This window comes from Wyeomyia smithii, chromosome 2, assembly GCF_029784165.1.
Source record: "Wyeomyia smithii strain HCP4-BCI-WySm-NY-G18 chromosome 2, ASM2978416v1, whole genome shotgun sequence".
Lineage (NCBI taxonomy): Eukaryota > Metazoa > Arthropoda > Insecta > Diptera > Culicidae > Wyeomyia > Wyeomyia smithii.
Window position 1 is genome coordinate 72800602 of NC_073695.1, and position 16541 is coordinate 72817142.

The window sequence follows — 16541 nt, forward strand, 5'->3', positions numbered from 1 at the left end:
AAAACCCGTTTTTAATTGGTATGCTAATGTAATGCTATTGGTATGCTATGTAAGAAGAAAATCTGAATCTGGCTTTCATAGCTTTATTCAGTAACTCATAAAGATACTTCACAGACGATATCTCGGAATTACACCACCTTTCTCTGATCGAACCACCTTCAGACGTCTCGGAAAGTCGTCGCAAGTGGCGCGCACGTGCTCCATCGGCATCTCGTCCCAGATTTTCGTGATAACTCGCTTGAATTGCTCCAAATTTGTTATTTTATAGTCGTTCAGCTTCGACATCATGTATCCACACCAGGGTTGATATTTGTTGGCACTCTTGAGTGAAAGTGAAAAAAAGCATCCATAAACGTTATTTTTTTACAATCCTTTCAGAGTTCTCCCTTCCCGCTTTTTGCATGGAAGTGAACTGCCAAAACACCTCATTATATTTCATGCGATGGAAGCAAGACAACAAAATCAGTTTATCAGTTAACGAAGATTGTCAAGGCATCGGTCAGTGTCAGTGAAAAAGTGTTTCGGTAAGGTTCATTTTGGTTGAGTGGACTGTTTGTTTTTTTCTTCGCTTTGAAGTGAAGATCATTCGGTTGGATTGGTCGTCAAATTTTATTCCGTAACCGTGAACGATGCACGCGATCTATTTCATCTGAGTATAACAGCTCGTTACTAGGACGAAAATCTAGTGTATCTGAAAGAGTGCTGCGATCATTGGAAGTGAAAATTGAAAATGATTGGCTGTAATTTTCGAAGAATTTTGCTGGGGAAAATGACTTTTATCAGCACTGATCCCCACACGAAATAATCCAGTGGATTAAGATCCGGAGACGACGGAGGCCATTCATTCTTCGAAATGAAATCGGTCAACTTTTCCTCACACCACGCCTGAACAACCTTTGAGGTGTGGGATGGGGCGCCATCTTGCTGGAAGCAGTAGTAATCGTCTTTAAACAATAGTTCAGCTTGTGGCAGAACATTTTTATTCAAAACCATGTCCAGGTAGTACGCTGCGTTGATTTTAACCCCTTTATCGATAAAAATAAGAGGCAGTTTACCTCTCTTGCGAATGGCTGCCCAAACCATCACTGACGTCTCATTTTGGAACCGGGAAACGTTCAGCTTGTCCGCAGGAGCTTGCTGGAGGCTCACACTCCAAACTCGATCATTTCGACGATTGACTGTTTGCTCCAAAACGAACAGCTTCTCGTTCGAAAAAATAATCTCGTCATCTGCGCGCCAACCGAGCAACTCCCGCGACCGTTGGTACCTCTTGTCCTTTGTAGCTTTGGTAACCCCATGAACCACCTGTTTTTTATACGGTGTAAGTTTTAAATCCTTGCGTAGAAGCAGGCGGATTGATTCTCGGTTCATTTTAAGGTTCCTGGCCAGCTTCCGTGCAGATTGGGCGGGATTCCGGCGAATCCGGTCTCGTATAATCTTTTTCAGCCTTGGAGTTCTCACAGACCTTGGTCGTCCAGATCGTGCCTTGTCCTCGGTGCCTCCGGTCTCTAGGTACCGATTTATGGTCCGGTACACGAATTTCCGGTTGATTCCGAGCGGTTTTAGGTGTTTGAATATGTGTCCGGGTTTGTAGCCTTTCACATATTCAGCGATAACAGCTGCTCTTAACTCTGCCATGGCTCACAACTCAATGTAAACAAACTGCACAGAAACGAAACTCTGCCACTTTGGGCAGCAAAGTTAACCCTTTCATTTGACATATAGATGGCACCAGACAGATGCAACGTGTAGGCTACATGCGACCTTAAAAAAAGTGTGACCGGACTTTTTTGTCACCGTGTAATATCAAAAATTTAAGCGAAGTTTTAATGAACGTTCCCTTCACAACTCATGGATTTTTCGTTGAAAAAATCGAAACTGAAAACAGTAAATGCCATCGGCAGAAATGGCGTCAAAGATATTATTGCAGATAATGGAATACACTAAAGTCGCTTTTTCACATTCTGTGCCGAACACGCATCAGTATCGGACGTGTGATCGGTGATCGCTCCGATAGAATATAAAACAAAAGACGTGTGAACAAGTGTTGGCATTGTTTGCCTGGTCGAGTGAAATAAATCCGGGTTCAAGGTCGCGACTTTGTGCAACTGTTTCGCATCGTGACTACCAGCTGGTGCGTAAGCCGATTTGGCTGCTGGCTGAATTGTGCTACAGCAGTGGACGAGACACAAAAGAGGAAAAAGAAGAAGCCATCAGTTGACAGTGAGTTGTATCGCTGTGTGGAGTGATCTCACACCTGGCTCGCTGCTGGTGGCTGTTTGGTGCTGCTGTATTGGTGCTGCTGGCTGTAACGGCTGCAACTTCGAACGATCGGACAACCAACCTTACTGGAAGGGAGAAGTAAAAAGGTTCGTGCTCTTGTCGGCGCTAGTGCGCTAGACTTAGCGGGATGGATGTAGATCCCTCGCCTCCCGCGCCACCATCCCCGAACCCCTCTGACCCTGACCCTTCTGTTACCCCCTCCCCTGTTCATTCTTCAGTCCCCCCTCGTCCCAGGCTTTACCCAGACGGAGCCCAGGGCAGCTATGCTGTCTATTTTCGGCCAAAGGCGGGACCGAAATCGAAACAGTTGAACCTCTTGCAGATTTCTAAAGACCTGACGAAGGAGTACAAGGGCGTGACCGAAATTTCTAAGGTCCGGCCTAACAAGCTCCGTGTCGTGGTCAGTAACCTGAAAGAGGCCAACGATATAGCTTGCTCTGAGCTCTTCACACGCGAGTATCGCGTTTACATACCCGCACGAGACGTGGAGATCAACGGTGTCATAACCGATTCGAGTCTGTCCGTCGAGTGTATACTGGCAAGTGCCAAAGGGTGCTTTAAAAACAAAACCTGTCCCGATGTAAAGGTGCTCGACTGCAAGCAATTGCGGTCAGCATCGATCATCGGTGGCGAAACAGTATACACCCCGTCAGACTCGTTTCGAGTTACGTTCGCCGGGTCAGCGCTACCAAGCCACGTCTCGATCCACCGGGCTCGTCTCCCTGTGCGATTATATGTGCGTCGCGTCATGAACTGCCTGAATTGTAAGCAGTTAGGCCACACCGCCGCCTACTGCTGCAATAAGGCACGTTGTGGCAAGTGTGGGAAGAATCATGCGGATGATTCCTGCAGTAAAAATGCTGAAAATGCATTCACTGTGGGGAGAGTCAGCATGAGCTCTCGACATGTGCGGTGTACATGCAGCGCAGGGATAAAATAAAGAGGTCTCTCAAAGCGCGTTCGAAGCGTTCTTACGCTGAGATGCTGAAGAAGACTGTTACCACTTCTCCCATTACATCAAACCCTTATGATATGTTGTCCTCTGATGAAACCGATTCTGACGATTCACCAGCGGGAACATCTTACGCCAATCCTGAAGAGTCTAGAAAGAGGAAAAACATTTCCTCTCCTAAACTTCCCAGAAAAGGTCCTAAGATTTCTCAAAGTGAAATGAAAGTTACAAGCAAACCAAACAGTGCTGCGGAAAAACCGAAGCAAACTCCTCCTGGGTTGCAAATTTAAAGTCCCAGAAGGAGTTCCCAGCACTGCCAGGAACATCTAAAACCCCAGTTGTTCCTTTTGCACTCCCAGTTGATGAAACAAACTCTGGATTAGTGAAATTTTCTGACATTGTGGACTGGATTTTTGAAACTTTCAATGTACCCGATCCAATTAAAATTTTTCTTACAGCATTTCTCCCAACAGTTAGATCATTTTTGAAGCAGTTGACTGCCCAATGGCCCCTCCTTGCAGCGATTGTATCCTTCGATGCCTAATTCAACTGCGTATATGAAGGATTCTATCTCTGTCTTACAGTGGAATTGTAGAAGTATTTTACCAAAAATTGATTCGTTTAAAGTTTTGATAAATAAAAACAAATGCGATGCATTTTCCCTTTGTGAAACTTGGCTTACTTCAAATATTGATCTCAACTTCCATGATTTTAATATTATTCGCCTTGATCGAGACACCCCATATGGAGGAGTACTTTTAGGGATTAAAAAGTGCTATTCTTTCTATCGTATTAACCTCCCCTCGATTCCAGGCATCGAAGTTGTCGCATGTCAAATGACAATACAAGGTAAAGAGCTTTGTATTGCCTCAATATATATTTCTCCCAGAGCACAGGTTGGGCAACGGCTGCTCTTTGATTCAATAGAACTTCTTCCCTCGCCACGTTTGATTTTGGGAGACTTCAACTCTCATGGCGTGGCTTGGGGTTCCCCTTACAATGATAACCGCTCCTCTTTAATCTATAACCTTTGCGATGACTTCGACATGACTATTTTAAACAACGGCGAAATGACACGTATCCCGAAACCTCCAGCGCGCCGAAGCGCTTTGGATCTATCCTTATGTTCGACGTCGCTACGGTTGGATTGCACATGGAAGGTAATCCTCGATCCTCACGGTAGCGACCATTTGCCTATTCTTATTTCAATTAATAACGGGTCAACTCGCATGCGACCAGTTGACATTCCGTATGACCTCACACGGAATGTCGATTGGAAGTTATACGAGGAAATGATTTCAAAAGCGGTCGATTCGATTCAACATCATCCACCACTTGAAGAATACAACCTCCCCGCGGGCTTGATTCTCGACGTCGCGTTGCAAGCCCAAACGAAGAAATATCCCGGCGTAACGACTAAAGAACGGCCTCCCACTCCGTGGTGAGACCGAGAGTGCTCCGATGTCTACACGCAAAGATCCGACGCGTTTTTGGCCTACCAGAAGGGAGGTATACCTGGCGACTATTTACGATATTCGGAGCTTGATACCAAGCTTAAAAGCTTGGCTAAAGCAAAGAAACGCGGATATTGGCGTCGGTTCGTGAACGAGACGTCGAGGGAGACATCGATGAGCACTCTTTGGAACACAGCCCGAAGAATGCGGAATCGCGTAACGGTCAACGAAAGCGGGGAGTCTTCAAGTAGGTGGATATTTGACTTTGCCGGTATGTCCGGACTCTGTTCCTGAGCAAAATATTGTTCGTGATGCGTCTCCGGGCCACGACGCGATAGAATCACCTTTTACGATGGCAGAATTTTCAGTTGCCCTCCTGTCCTGTAACAATAACGAGCCTGGGTTAGATAGAATCAAATTCAACTTGTTGAAGAATCTACCCGGCAATGCCAAGAGGCACTTGTTGAACTTGTTCAATAAGTTCCTGGAGCAAAACATTGTACCGCAGGATTGGAGGCAAGTGAAGGTGATCGCCATCCAAAAACCAGGGAAACCACCTTCTGATCACAACTCTTATAGGCCGATTGCAATGCTATCCTGTATCCGGAAATTGATGGAAAAAATGATACTCCGTCGTTTAGACCATTGGGTCGAATCAAATGGCCTACTATCGGATACTCAATTTGGCTTCCGCCGTGCCAAAGGGACGAATGATTGTCTTGCGCTGCTTTCAACAGATATTCAGCTGGCGTATGCTCGCAAAGAACAAATGGCGTCTGCGTTCTTGGACATTAAGGGGGCTTTTGATTCCGTTTCTATTGACATTCTTTCGGGCAAACTTCACCGACAAGGATTTTCTCCAATTTTAAACAATTTTTTGCACAATTTGTTGTCCGAAAAGCACATGCATTTTAAGCACGGCGATTTGGCAACTTTTCGCATTAGCTACATGGGTCTTCCCCAGGGCTCATGTTTAAGCCCCCTTCTTTACAACTTTAATGTAAATGACATCGACGAATGTCTGGCAAATTCATGCACGATAAGACAACTTGCAGACGACAGTGTAATCTCTGTTACAGGAGCCAAAGCTGCCGATTTGCAAGGACCATTGCAAGATACCTTGGACAATTTGTCTGCTTGGGCTTTACAGCTAGGTATCGAATTCTCTCCGGAGAAGACTGAGATAGTAGTTTTTTCTAGGAAGCATGAACCAGCTCAGCTCCAGCCACAAATATTGGGTAAAACGATTTCTCAGGTTTTGGTACACAAGTATCTTGGTGTCTGGTTCGACTCTAAAGGCACCTGGGGTTGTCACGTGAGGTATCTGATGAAAAAATGTCAACAAAGAGTGAATTTTCTTCGTACAATAACCGGACAATGATGGGGAGCCCACCCAGGAGACCTTATAAGGCTTTACCAAACAACGATATTGTCTGTTATTGAATACGGGTGTTTCTGCTTCCGCTCCGCAGCAAACACACATCTGATCAAACTGGAGCGAATACAATATCGTTGTTTGCGTATCGCCTTAGGTTGCATGCAATCGACCCATACGATGAGTTTGGAGGTCTTAGCTGGAGTACTACCATTGAAAAACCGCTTTTGGAGCCTGTCTTCTCGTATTCTTATCAAATGTGAGGTCTTGAACCGTCCCGTGATTGAAAATTTTGAAAGGTTAATCGAACTGAATTCTCAAACCCGTTTTATGACATTGTATTTCCATCACATGTCCCAAAATATCAACCCTTCTTCGAATATTCCAAATCGTGTCGACTTATCAAATACTTCTGATTCTACTGTGTTTTTCGATACATCCATGATAGAAGAAACTCGTGGAATCCCGGATCATTTACGCGTGCAGCAGATCCCCAAAATTTTTTCCAATAAATATCGAAACATCAACTGCGACAATATGTTCTACACTGACGGATCACTTCTTGATGGGTCCACTGGCTTCGGTATTTTCAATAACAATTTAACCGTCTCCCATAAGCTTGATAATCCTGCTTCTGTTTACGTCCAGAATTGGCTGCAATTCAGTACACCCTAGGGATTATCGAAAAAATGCCCACGGACCATTATTTCATCTTTACGGACAGTCTCAGTTCCATTGAGGCTCTCCGATCGATGAAAGATGTTAAGCACTCTCCGTATTTCCTGGGGAAAATACGGGAACATCTGAGTGCTCTATCCGAAAAATCGTTTCAGATTACCTTAGCGTGGGTCCCTTCTCACTGCTCGATACCGGGCAATGAGAAAGCGGACTCTTTGGCTAAGGTGGGCGCAACAAACGGTGGATTTTATGAAAGACCAATTGCCTTTAATGAATTTTTTTCATTTGTACGTCAGAATACGATCATCAGTTGGCAAAATGCTTGGACCAGAGGGGAACTGGGAAGGTGGTTACATTCCATAACCCCCAAGGTATCGACGAACCCGTGGTTCAAGGGGTTGGATGTAGGTCGGGATTTCATTTGCGTGATGTCCCGGCTTATGTCCAATCACTATAGATTTGACGCGCATCTCCGTCGTGTTGGGCTCGGGGAAAGTGGTATCTGTGCCTGTGGTGAGGGTTATCACGACATAGAGCATGTGGTTTGGTCATGCCCTGTACACCGTGACGCCAGGTCTAAATTAATAGCTTCCCTGCAGGCCGAAAGTAGGCAGCCGGCTGTTCCTGTTCGTGCTGTCTTGGCGAGCCGTGACCTATCCTACATGTCCCTTATATACGTTTTCCTGAAATCCATCCACGCCCCAGTTTAATCCTATTCCCTTCCGCCTACATCCAACCAAACGACAAGAACACGTTAAGACCCCGGATCTGGAAACAGCAACTAGACCCGCACGATACTCTCAGGTCCCGAGGGAGACAACCCAATATGCCAGTCCGTAATATCTTGGCCCAGCAGCGGAACATATTCAATATGCTGCTTACCTATGGCGATGGAAAACCATCAAACAACAAATCAGTGCTTTTAATGCAAAACATTCTAGCTTTAAGTTAGATTTAGTTTCAGCTCGTAGTCGGCAGCGAGGATAAAAAATTTGCTTTTAGTTATTAAGATACTTTAGAAAGTAAGCTACCAGATATAATTGGCGCCGTTAAACATTAAATTGTATTTGTGCCGTGTCAAATAAATTATAGATGAAGAAAAAAAAAGTCGCTTTTTACGCGGGGATACGGGCCGCGTAAAAAAAACGCGTTAATTCCGGAATCCGCGTAAAAAAAAACGCGTAAATTTCGGAACCCGCGTAAAAAAAACCGCGAAAATTCCGGAATCCGCGTAATAAAACCAGCGTTAATTCTGCATTCCGAGTGAAGGGAAACCGAAATCCGCGTAAATTCCAGAATCCGCGTAAAAAAACCGCGTAAATTCCGGAATCCGCGTTAAAAAAAACCGCGTAAATTCTGTAATCCGTGTGTTCTACAAATTTTGAATGAGAAATCTTACATTAATAATTATGAAATACAAAAATATTTTAAATATTTTTACCTGTTGATAACATTTCACACAACATTTCGTATCTTCTTTAAAAAACTCAAAATAGTATTACGACAGCCTGTCAATGTCAATGTATTTTTTGCAATAGATTTGGGAATACACTCGATTGGGGTTAATCAATTTGATGGTGTGGAGCGGTAATCTTCAGCGATAATTCTCTTTCAACTCTCTTTTTTTATTATTTAATTGGTAATCTTGAAGAGGGTTGTTTTTGGATTGTCATTTACCTATGACACAGGATAATTCTAGTTCCCTTGTTATTCTCCCCTGTACACACACACTGCAAGAAAGCAAATAGGAAGAAACGATTATACACACATGCTACTGGTACACTCACAGCTATTAGCAGTGGCCAAGCCAGTCGAGCCAGTTTTCTGTAAGACCGGCCGTTAGCCGGTGAACTACAGTTTAATAAGTTGTCATAAGACTTAATTTCTGCATGCTGGCTTTTATACGCGGCTACTGATAGTTAAACTTTCGGCAGGCGTGTCTTTAAACTAGAGCAAATTAAACAAACAACGACAAAAACAACAACAAATCGTTTATAAAGTCAAATCGTTTGTATATTTTAGCGTCTGCTGTGCTGGGGAAGACGGCTTTGCTTCAGCTCTGACTGGTCGAAACATACGTTCAACAAGGTTCTACATTTTTCAATAGTACAATAACTTTGTACAATTACAGTACAATTTTTACTATCACAAAATCTAAAAAAACGCGTAAAAACATTTTTACTATTATTGTTTCCAGACGAATCAGATTAAGGTATTAAAAATTCACCTTCCTTGTTGCGTAAGAATCATTTTTAACGTACGAGAGCTGTTTCATTTGGCTTATGAAAAGTGAATAGAATTATCCGCTTTGTTTGGATCGATGTTTTCGTACAAATGTTAGATATGGCAACAAATGTGAGATAGAATAAGGACGTGTGAAGCCAACAGAATGTGAGATTGTATTCAACTAATTGCTTACCGGAGTAAATAGGAATCGCCAAAACAAAAATATACCTGTAAACATTATATAAACACAATAGGTTTTTAAAACTTTGTTGTAAAATTTTTTATATGACTTTGTAAAAAATGAAGCAAAAAAATATTTGCTCAAAAGAATGTGTATTCTACCTTTCTGATGAACAAACAGTCATCAGAGGAAAAAATGTGTGAGTAAATATCTATTTTTATTTACTTTGTGTTAATCATATTACTAAAATTGTTGGCAAAGGTAAGAAATATTGTTATACTGATAAATTATTTTAAATCGATAAAAATCTTTGGAATTTGCTCCGGTTTAATTTTAAAATTAGATTTTAAGGTTCTTGGATTATTGAAATGAAATGGCATTCTGTAAGCTACATAGAAAATTGAAATAATTACGATCCACTAAATAATTTTGAAAATATGATTTAGTTTGCTCACATAAATCACCATTTACCACTTTTCACAGACACTCAAAAGTACGTGGTAACATTCACCACGTCGCAGTCGTACATCGAGGTGCCGGGCTGGCGCAAAGGGGACATCGCGTTTTCCTTCCGCACAACCGGCGAAAAGGCGATCCTCCTGTTTCAACCACCGATCCGGTCCAACTATCCGTCGTTCATGGTAGCCCTGACCGGAGACTACCAGCTAACGTTCAATTTCACCCTCAACACGGGAACGCCCAAAACACTAGTCATCAACACGAACCGGAAGCTGAACGGAGGCGAATGGCACAAGATTTGGATCGATTACAACGAGCATCACGTGCGATTTATGATTAACACCGACACTCGGATGGTCGATTTGCAGCCGGAGGAAGAATTCGGACCGTTCGAAGGCAGCATGTTTATAGGTGGTGCTCCCACGTAAGATGTTTTTTGTGTTATTTTCCAGTGGATTGTACATAATTTCAGCTAAAATTTTCAGAGAAATTTCCAAAAAGTACACCGTCAAACAGGGTCTCATCGGATGCTTCCGAGGTCTGGTAGTAAATGGGGAAATTTTGGATATTTACAGCTTCATGTCGGTGCACTTATCCGAAATCATCAAAGACTGCAAACCCTCATGTGTTCCCAACCCGTGCAAAAGTGGAGCTTACTGCCGAGAGCTCTGGAGTACGTTTGAGTGCGTTTGCAAGAACCGTTGGGCCCATCTGGGGCAACACTGTGAAACAAGTGAGTACCACGTTCGAATTTGAATGGAGACCATCGAAAGCCAATGAAATGATCTTCTTGATTGCTTTCATTTAGAGTCCTTATACTGGAAATTGAAAAACGAAGTAGTAACATAGTCTACATTCCTTCAATAATTACGCTCTGATTGAAATCAAATAGAACAGTTTCTCCCATTGTTCAATTTTCAACTGGAGCGAACACGTTCTTCATCCTGGCAATCGATGGAAGCTGCTTCCATAATGATTACCATCTATCTTCTCCTGTCTGTCTTTGTCTGTCCCTATAAATTACGCTATCAATCGCCAATACTAACAGCGTGCGATGGCACTGCACAAACGTTTGCCACTTTCTGCAGATATTAACGAGGATGCACTGACATTTATCAGCCGTGAATCGTACCTGAAGCGTAACTACATCAGCAACGCCGAGGAGCAGCAGGACGAGCGCGAGAAACTTCGCAGCATATTAAATTCCTCGCTGTTAATAAATCTCCGCACCTACGACAAGCATTCGTTCGTCCTGTACGCGAACGATCACAACAACAATTTCATCCATCTGTACCTGACGGACGACAGCCAGGTGGTATACTTGTACAATTATGGCAACGATATCGTCAATCTAACGCTGGAACACGCATCGCTGAACAACGGCAAAAGCATTCAGGTGGCGGTGATTCGGACCGAAACCAACACCACCCTGTTTGTGAACGAGAAAAACATCACCGTTGAGCGGGGACATTTGCTGCTGGACGAGTACTCCAACAAGCCGTGGACCAATCCGGAAATGGGTAAGCACTGCTGAGGTCAAATTGTTGTCATTCGCACAACTTGCGAGCATCGTTCGTGTGCTTGAATGAAAGTCTGTCTGCTGACCTTTTTTCTGGGGATAACTCATAGCCACTTGTAGGATTTCCCTTTGGTGCGAGGAAATTTTGGGAACCCTGAAATAAGCTATTGAACTATGTCATTTGTTGTATTGTACAAAACTTTGCTAGCCAATTGGAAAAGAAACTTTCAGGCTGCTGGGGCTTCATTCCAAAGAAATTTTGACTATATTTTTAGGAATCGGTAATCAACTAGTAATAATAATATTCGAAAACCAGATAATAAGACTGCAGAGAGAAAGGAAATATTAAGAGGTTAGAATCAAAACATAGAGGTTCATAAAAGGTTTCTCCATTCAAAAATTGGAAGACCGAGAAGTTTATACAAAATTTGAAAATTCAAGATTGGGCGATTATCTTGAATTCGTCAGTCAGAATTGAAACAAAATGAGAGTGCTAACGCTAAACTATCTATAGATTCTCTCATATGAAAGTCTAGATTTGTTTGCATGTTTGTTTTCGTGTGTGTTACTCCATAACTCTGAAATGCCTGAACCTAAATTTAACAGTAACAATTTGAATCACTCAGAAATCATTGACTTATAGGAAAACTAAACAATCCACCATGCGCGCCCATTAGATTCCACCAGTAGTAAAATAGCTAATTGCCTTGATACTTAGAAGACGCTTCAAATTCGTTCAACCATTCAGTTCACTCACGTATAAATCAAGTGGCAAAGTGATAATGAAATTTTCCTCCCGCCCCTTACAAAACCCGATTTCCACTCACACACCGATTCATTTCTCCCCAGAGGTCCTCTCGCCGCACCGGCCACCCGCTCCACCCACCGAATACTTCCAGTTCAACATCGGTGGCTTCGATCCGGCTAACCTGCTCAAGCCAAACCCGGACACGGCGGAGGAACTGCAAGGCTACATCGGTTGCATCCGGGGACTGAAAATTGGCGATAATTTGATTTCACTGAAAGAGATGGCACTGCAGAATAATGCACACGGTAAGTCTAACCACTGCACCAGTCCTCCCAAACCGTCCCGTATCCTTTCACGCTCGAACGGGTTTGGTGACATGAAATGAGACCCACTCGGCAACTGACTTCCGGTGGGACCGTCAATTAATTATATGTTGGATGGCACGCTGAGAATTTTGCGGCATTTCCGTTGCTATAGCGTCCCAGAACTAACATTGTGTTTCGTTGTTCTCTGCTTCCTCACTGCCTTTCTACCGATCATTTCACTGCACCAGTCACCGAGGGCGTACTGAACGATTGCCAGATGAAGTGCGATGCTGAGCCGTGCAAAAACGGTGGCATCTGTACGGAGAACTTTGTCAAGCAAGAAAGCACTTGCAACTGCGAGCACACCAGCTTCCTGGGTGAGTTTTGCTCGGACGAAAAGGGAGCAAGCTTCAGCGGTGAGGCGACTCTTCAGCGTAAGTTTGTTCTGGCGGAAAAAGTTGAACAAGTTCGACTGCAGCTGGCATTCTCCAGCAACGATATGCGACGGGTGAACCGGGTGATGCTGCTGCTGCAGTCCAGGAACGACCGGAGCTACTATCTAATGGTTGCCATCACCCCGGACAACCATCTTCACATCGAGGAGGATCGGGAGGTCGGCACGTACGAGGCCCGCATCGAGGGAAACTTCATGGATGACGCCCGTCATTCAATATTCTACAGCAGAAACGGGGACCGGGCCGCACTGCTGGTGGATCGGCTGGAAATTCCTATCAAACAAGTTCAAAGCAAACCGCTGGTGCAAGTGCAGGATCCGGGCACAAATCACGTCCAAGTGGGTGGTGTCAATACCACAGATCCTCGCTTCGCAGTGTACAAAAGCTACGACGGATGTTTGTCGAGTAAGTTAAGCCCAATTTAGCATGACAGTGCATAAATCTAATAATGCTGCAAAATTATGTAGAAACTATATTTTTCGATATGGGAGATTTAATTATGTTAGCTGTAGGTCTGAACGGGCTTTGGAAATTTTGCCCTGCCACACTAGAAGAATGATAATAAAAGTAATCAAATTTTCTTCCTACGGCGTTCCCGCGTCGCCTTTCATCGGCAGATATTTTCATCCAGGTCAACAACGATACAATGAAACCGCTGGAGGAGTATATGCTGTTTACCAAGAGTGAAGCGGAAATGATCCACGTTATCAATTCCCAGGGCGTCCGGTCGGCACAGTGCAAACAGTTCGACGTGATCCCAAAGCTGACACCGTTCAACGAGCCGATGCTCAACATGACCTCGGTAAGGGGCTATATGGACTGGAACGACAGTCCATTAGTTACAGTTAATCTTGTTTGCAGTCACTTCTGCTCTCCGGGCCACCGGTGGGCTCATTTAATTCCATTTATTTATCCAAAATACACACTCACACACGTTACAGAGCATCGACAAAAACTGGGTAGTGGACGCTCCGGCCCGCGTTCCGTACCTGGCGCCCAGCGTAGGACCATCAAAGGAAGAGGATAAAACGCAGGTTATATTCATTACACTGACCACCGTATTCGTAGTCATTGTCGTGTGCTGTCTGATCGAAGTGTACCGTTCGGATCGGAAGTACAAGAAACGGTTAGAGCGGGAAACGGACGAGGGCATTATCCTGTCGAAAGAACAGGCAACCAAAATGCAACTGGAGTCGGTTGGTGCCACCACCCCGAAAGGGTTCAACTATAAAGCGGTGAGTATTATACTGCAGCTTTGTCTTTGGGATTGGGCTTTCTCATTGTTGCCTTCAAGATAATAGTTGTTATAGGGTAATTGTTCTTATTTTCATCTGAGCTTATATGGTAACGGGGGTATTTTGGCCCACATGCATATTATGGCCAACGCATTTTATCTGATAAATTTAATGAATATTAGCAAACTATGCATGTAACATTGAATAACACACCTAAGAATCATAATACTACACTATAATTTTCGGCGAAAAACTGGCTCTAGGTAGTGTTATTTTGGAATTAGTTCATACATATTCAAAGTCATGGCTGAGTCAACCCAAAGTCAAGAGGAAGTGGTAATATACAAGTCAACGGCCGGAAGCTATTGTAACAAATATGTATGCTTATGAAACAATTCGTTGTTGTAGTAACATTAATAAAATGTCATAAAAACAGTTTGTATACTCTAACATGTTGGAAAAAGTTGAAAAAGTGGTTAAACGCATGGCCGAAATATGTTTGCCTCTTTCTGAAGCAAACATATTTTGGCCATGCCAAGTTTTGACATCTCTTTGATTACCGTTCGGCCGTTGCACGTGAACAGAGAAGCAGCTTGTGACAATTTACAGGTAATTACTTCCTTAATTATCACATTTAACGATATCAAATTGGTTGAGAATGCCTGTCAAACCGCTATAAGCCAAATCATTTTATTTTTAGATGCCTAAAATTTACATTTTCCTGCTCAACTCCCTATGTTGCCCACTTCGTCATCGGTAGCATTCGTTCGTGTTCGCGTTTTCGGCTCTCTCCTTAACCGAGCCAATAGTCCGTTGTAGGTGGTGTTGAAATTTCCACACTCACGCTATAGGTTAACCGTTCGCATTTCGCCTTCCTTCTTGATGTTAAATACCTCTGCAATCATCCTGGTTGCCGGGTCGTCTATGCGTTCTAGAATTGCGGTGTTGTCGAATCGAAAACATGTCCTTCCTCTATTGTGTGTGTGGCTAGTCCAGATTTCGGATTCGGAAACGCTAACACGAACGAATGCTACCGATGACGAAGTGGGCAACATAGGGAGTTGAGCAGGAAAATTCATGTTAGTATAGTTTAGTCAGACAAGACCGATAGGTTGCACACAGCCATTTGTAAGTGTTAAATGTGTAATTGTTTTAAAAAAGAAAAATTGTAATGGAGAGTAATAAATATTTTCAGGCGTCTGATGATGGTCCAAGAATAGTAGACCGAAACGCGTTACGCGAAACAAAGCTGTTTTATTTAATTTCCACCGATAAGAGCCAATAAAACAGACAAGTAAAAGTTCACGGTGATTAATCTAACCAATACTTCTCAAAGCTGGCCAAAATACCCCCGTTACCCTATATTCATCTCATGGATCCTTGACGCACAGTTAAAAATGATTGGAAAATTATTATTTCAGTCCAACGCTTCGAGAATTGATGTTTTGAATTGTTGCTTTGACGTTTTGTCGAATGTAACTGTATTGATTTTTTGCTTAGGTAACAAAATATTAGAATGAATAATGAAGCATTGATAGCGCGAAAATTGAAGCAGTGATTTAAGTGTGAGACGAATTAAGGGGCGTTGTGCAAAAAGGTTTAATTTACAAAACAACAGATAAACTTTGCCGAGTTTGTCTGCCGAATCTTTTTTACGCGCGGGATACGTAAAAAAATTCGAGTAAAAAACCGCGTAAATTCCGATATCCGCTTAAAAAGAACACGTAAAATCAGAAATTCGTGTAAAAAAAGACCTTAGTGTATCCTAATTTCCAGTCTATTTTATAGAAGTAGTTGAGAGTATTTTATGTTTTTTTTTTTTTTCGATGGTACTTACTTACTTACTTTGTTGGCCGACGGACCGTTCACCGGTCTATGGCAGAACGAATTAAAGATGTCCAGCTATTTCTGCCTTAAGAAGCCGTTCTCCATTCATCTCGTACACCAGCAAATCGTGCATCCTCATCCACTGCGCACATCCATCGTTCGAAGCTTACCAGGAAGTTTTCTGGTTATCTGCTTTAGATTGTTTTGGAGGCTCTCTCGTCAGGCATTCTGTCTACATGTCCAGCCCACAGAAACCTGCCTCGCTGTAATACCTTAACTATATCAGCATGTTCGTATACCTGGTACAATTCGTGATTCATGCGTCTGCGCCACACTTCATCTTCCAATTCACCCCCAAGTATCGATCGCAGAACTTTACGCTCAAAAACTCCGAGTACTCAGCAACCGGGAAGATCAGCGTCCTAGATAAACGGATTCATCAACCACTTCAATCTCCACTACAGCACCAACACCACCGAAACTCCTACACTTCCTGCCAACTGCCATGTACTCTGTTTTGACAGAGTTAATGCTGAGTTCAAACTTCGCCGCTTCCCTCCTAAAAGGCCTGAAGGCCTCCTCAACGGCCCGATCTTTGCACGTTTACTCTTCGTACTGCGCCTTCAAGGGTGATATCTCCATCGTCATACGAGCATAATTAGTTTCGTCAGGAAACCGTGTTCCAGCATTATCTGCTGCGGCCCGTTTCATTTCACTGCATCGTATGCCGCCTTAAAATCCACAAGCCGATGATGAGTCCACAAGTTATACATCCGGAACTAATCGAGGATCTGCCGCAGGGTGAACATTTGATCCGTCGTGAAACGCCGAAAACGGGAGAGCA

At 43.3% G+C, this 16541-nt stretch overlaps 1 protein-coding gene across 5 annotated transcripts in view; it reads left to right on the forward strand.

Annotated features, from left to right (window-relative positions):
- Nucleotides 1–16541, forward strand: part of LOC129721104 (axotactin) — a 154003-nt gene that overhangs the window by 129015 nt on the left and 8447 nt on the right. For all 5 annotated transcript variants that reach the window (XM_055673252.1, XM_055673251.1, XM_055673250.1 and 2 more), the window contains 7 exons: nt 9633–10032; nt 10094–10341; nt 10697–11128; nt 11977–12180; nt 12429–13040; nt 13253–13437; nt 13577–13870. In XM_055673252.1, coding sequence (XP_055529227.1) covers nt 9633–10032; nt 10094–10341; nt 10697–11128; nt 11977–12180; nt 12429–13040; nt 13253–13437; nt 13577–13870 — 2375 coding nt within the window. The remainder of the gene's footprint in view (nt 1–9632; nt 10033–10093; nt 10342–10696; nt 11129–11976; nt 12181–12428; nt 13041–13252; nt 13438–13576; nt 13871–16541) is intronic.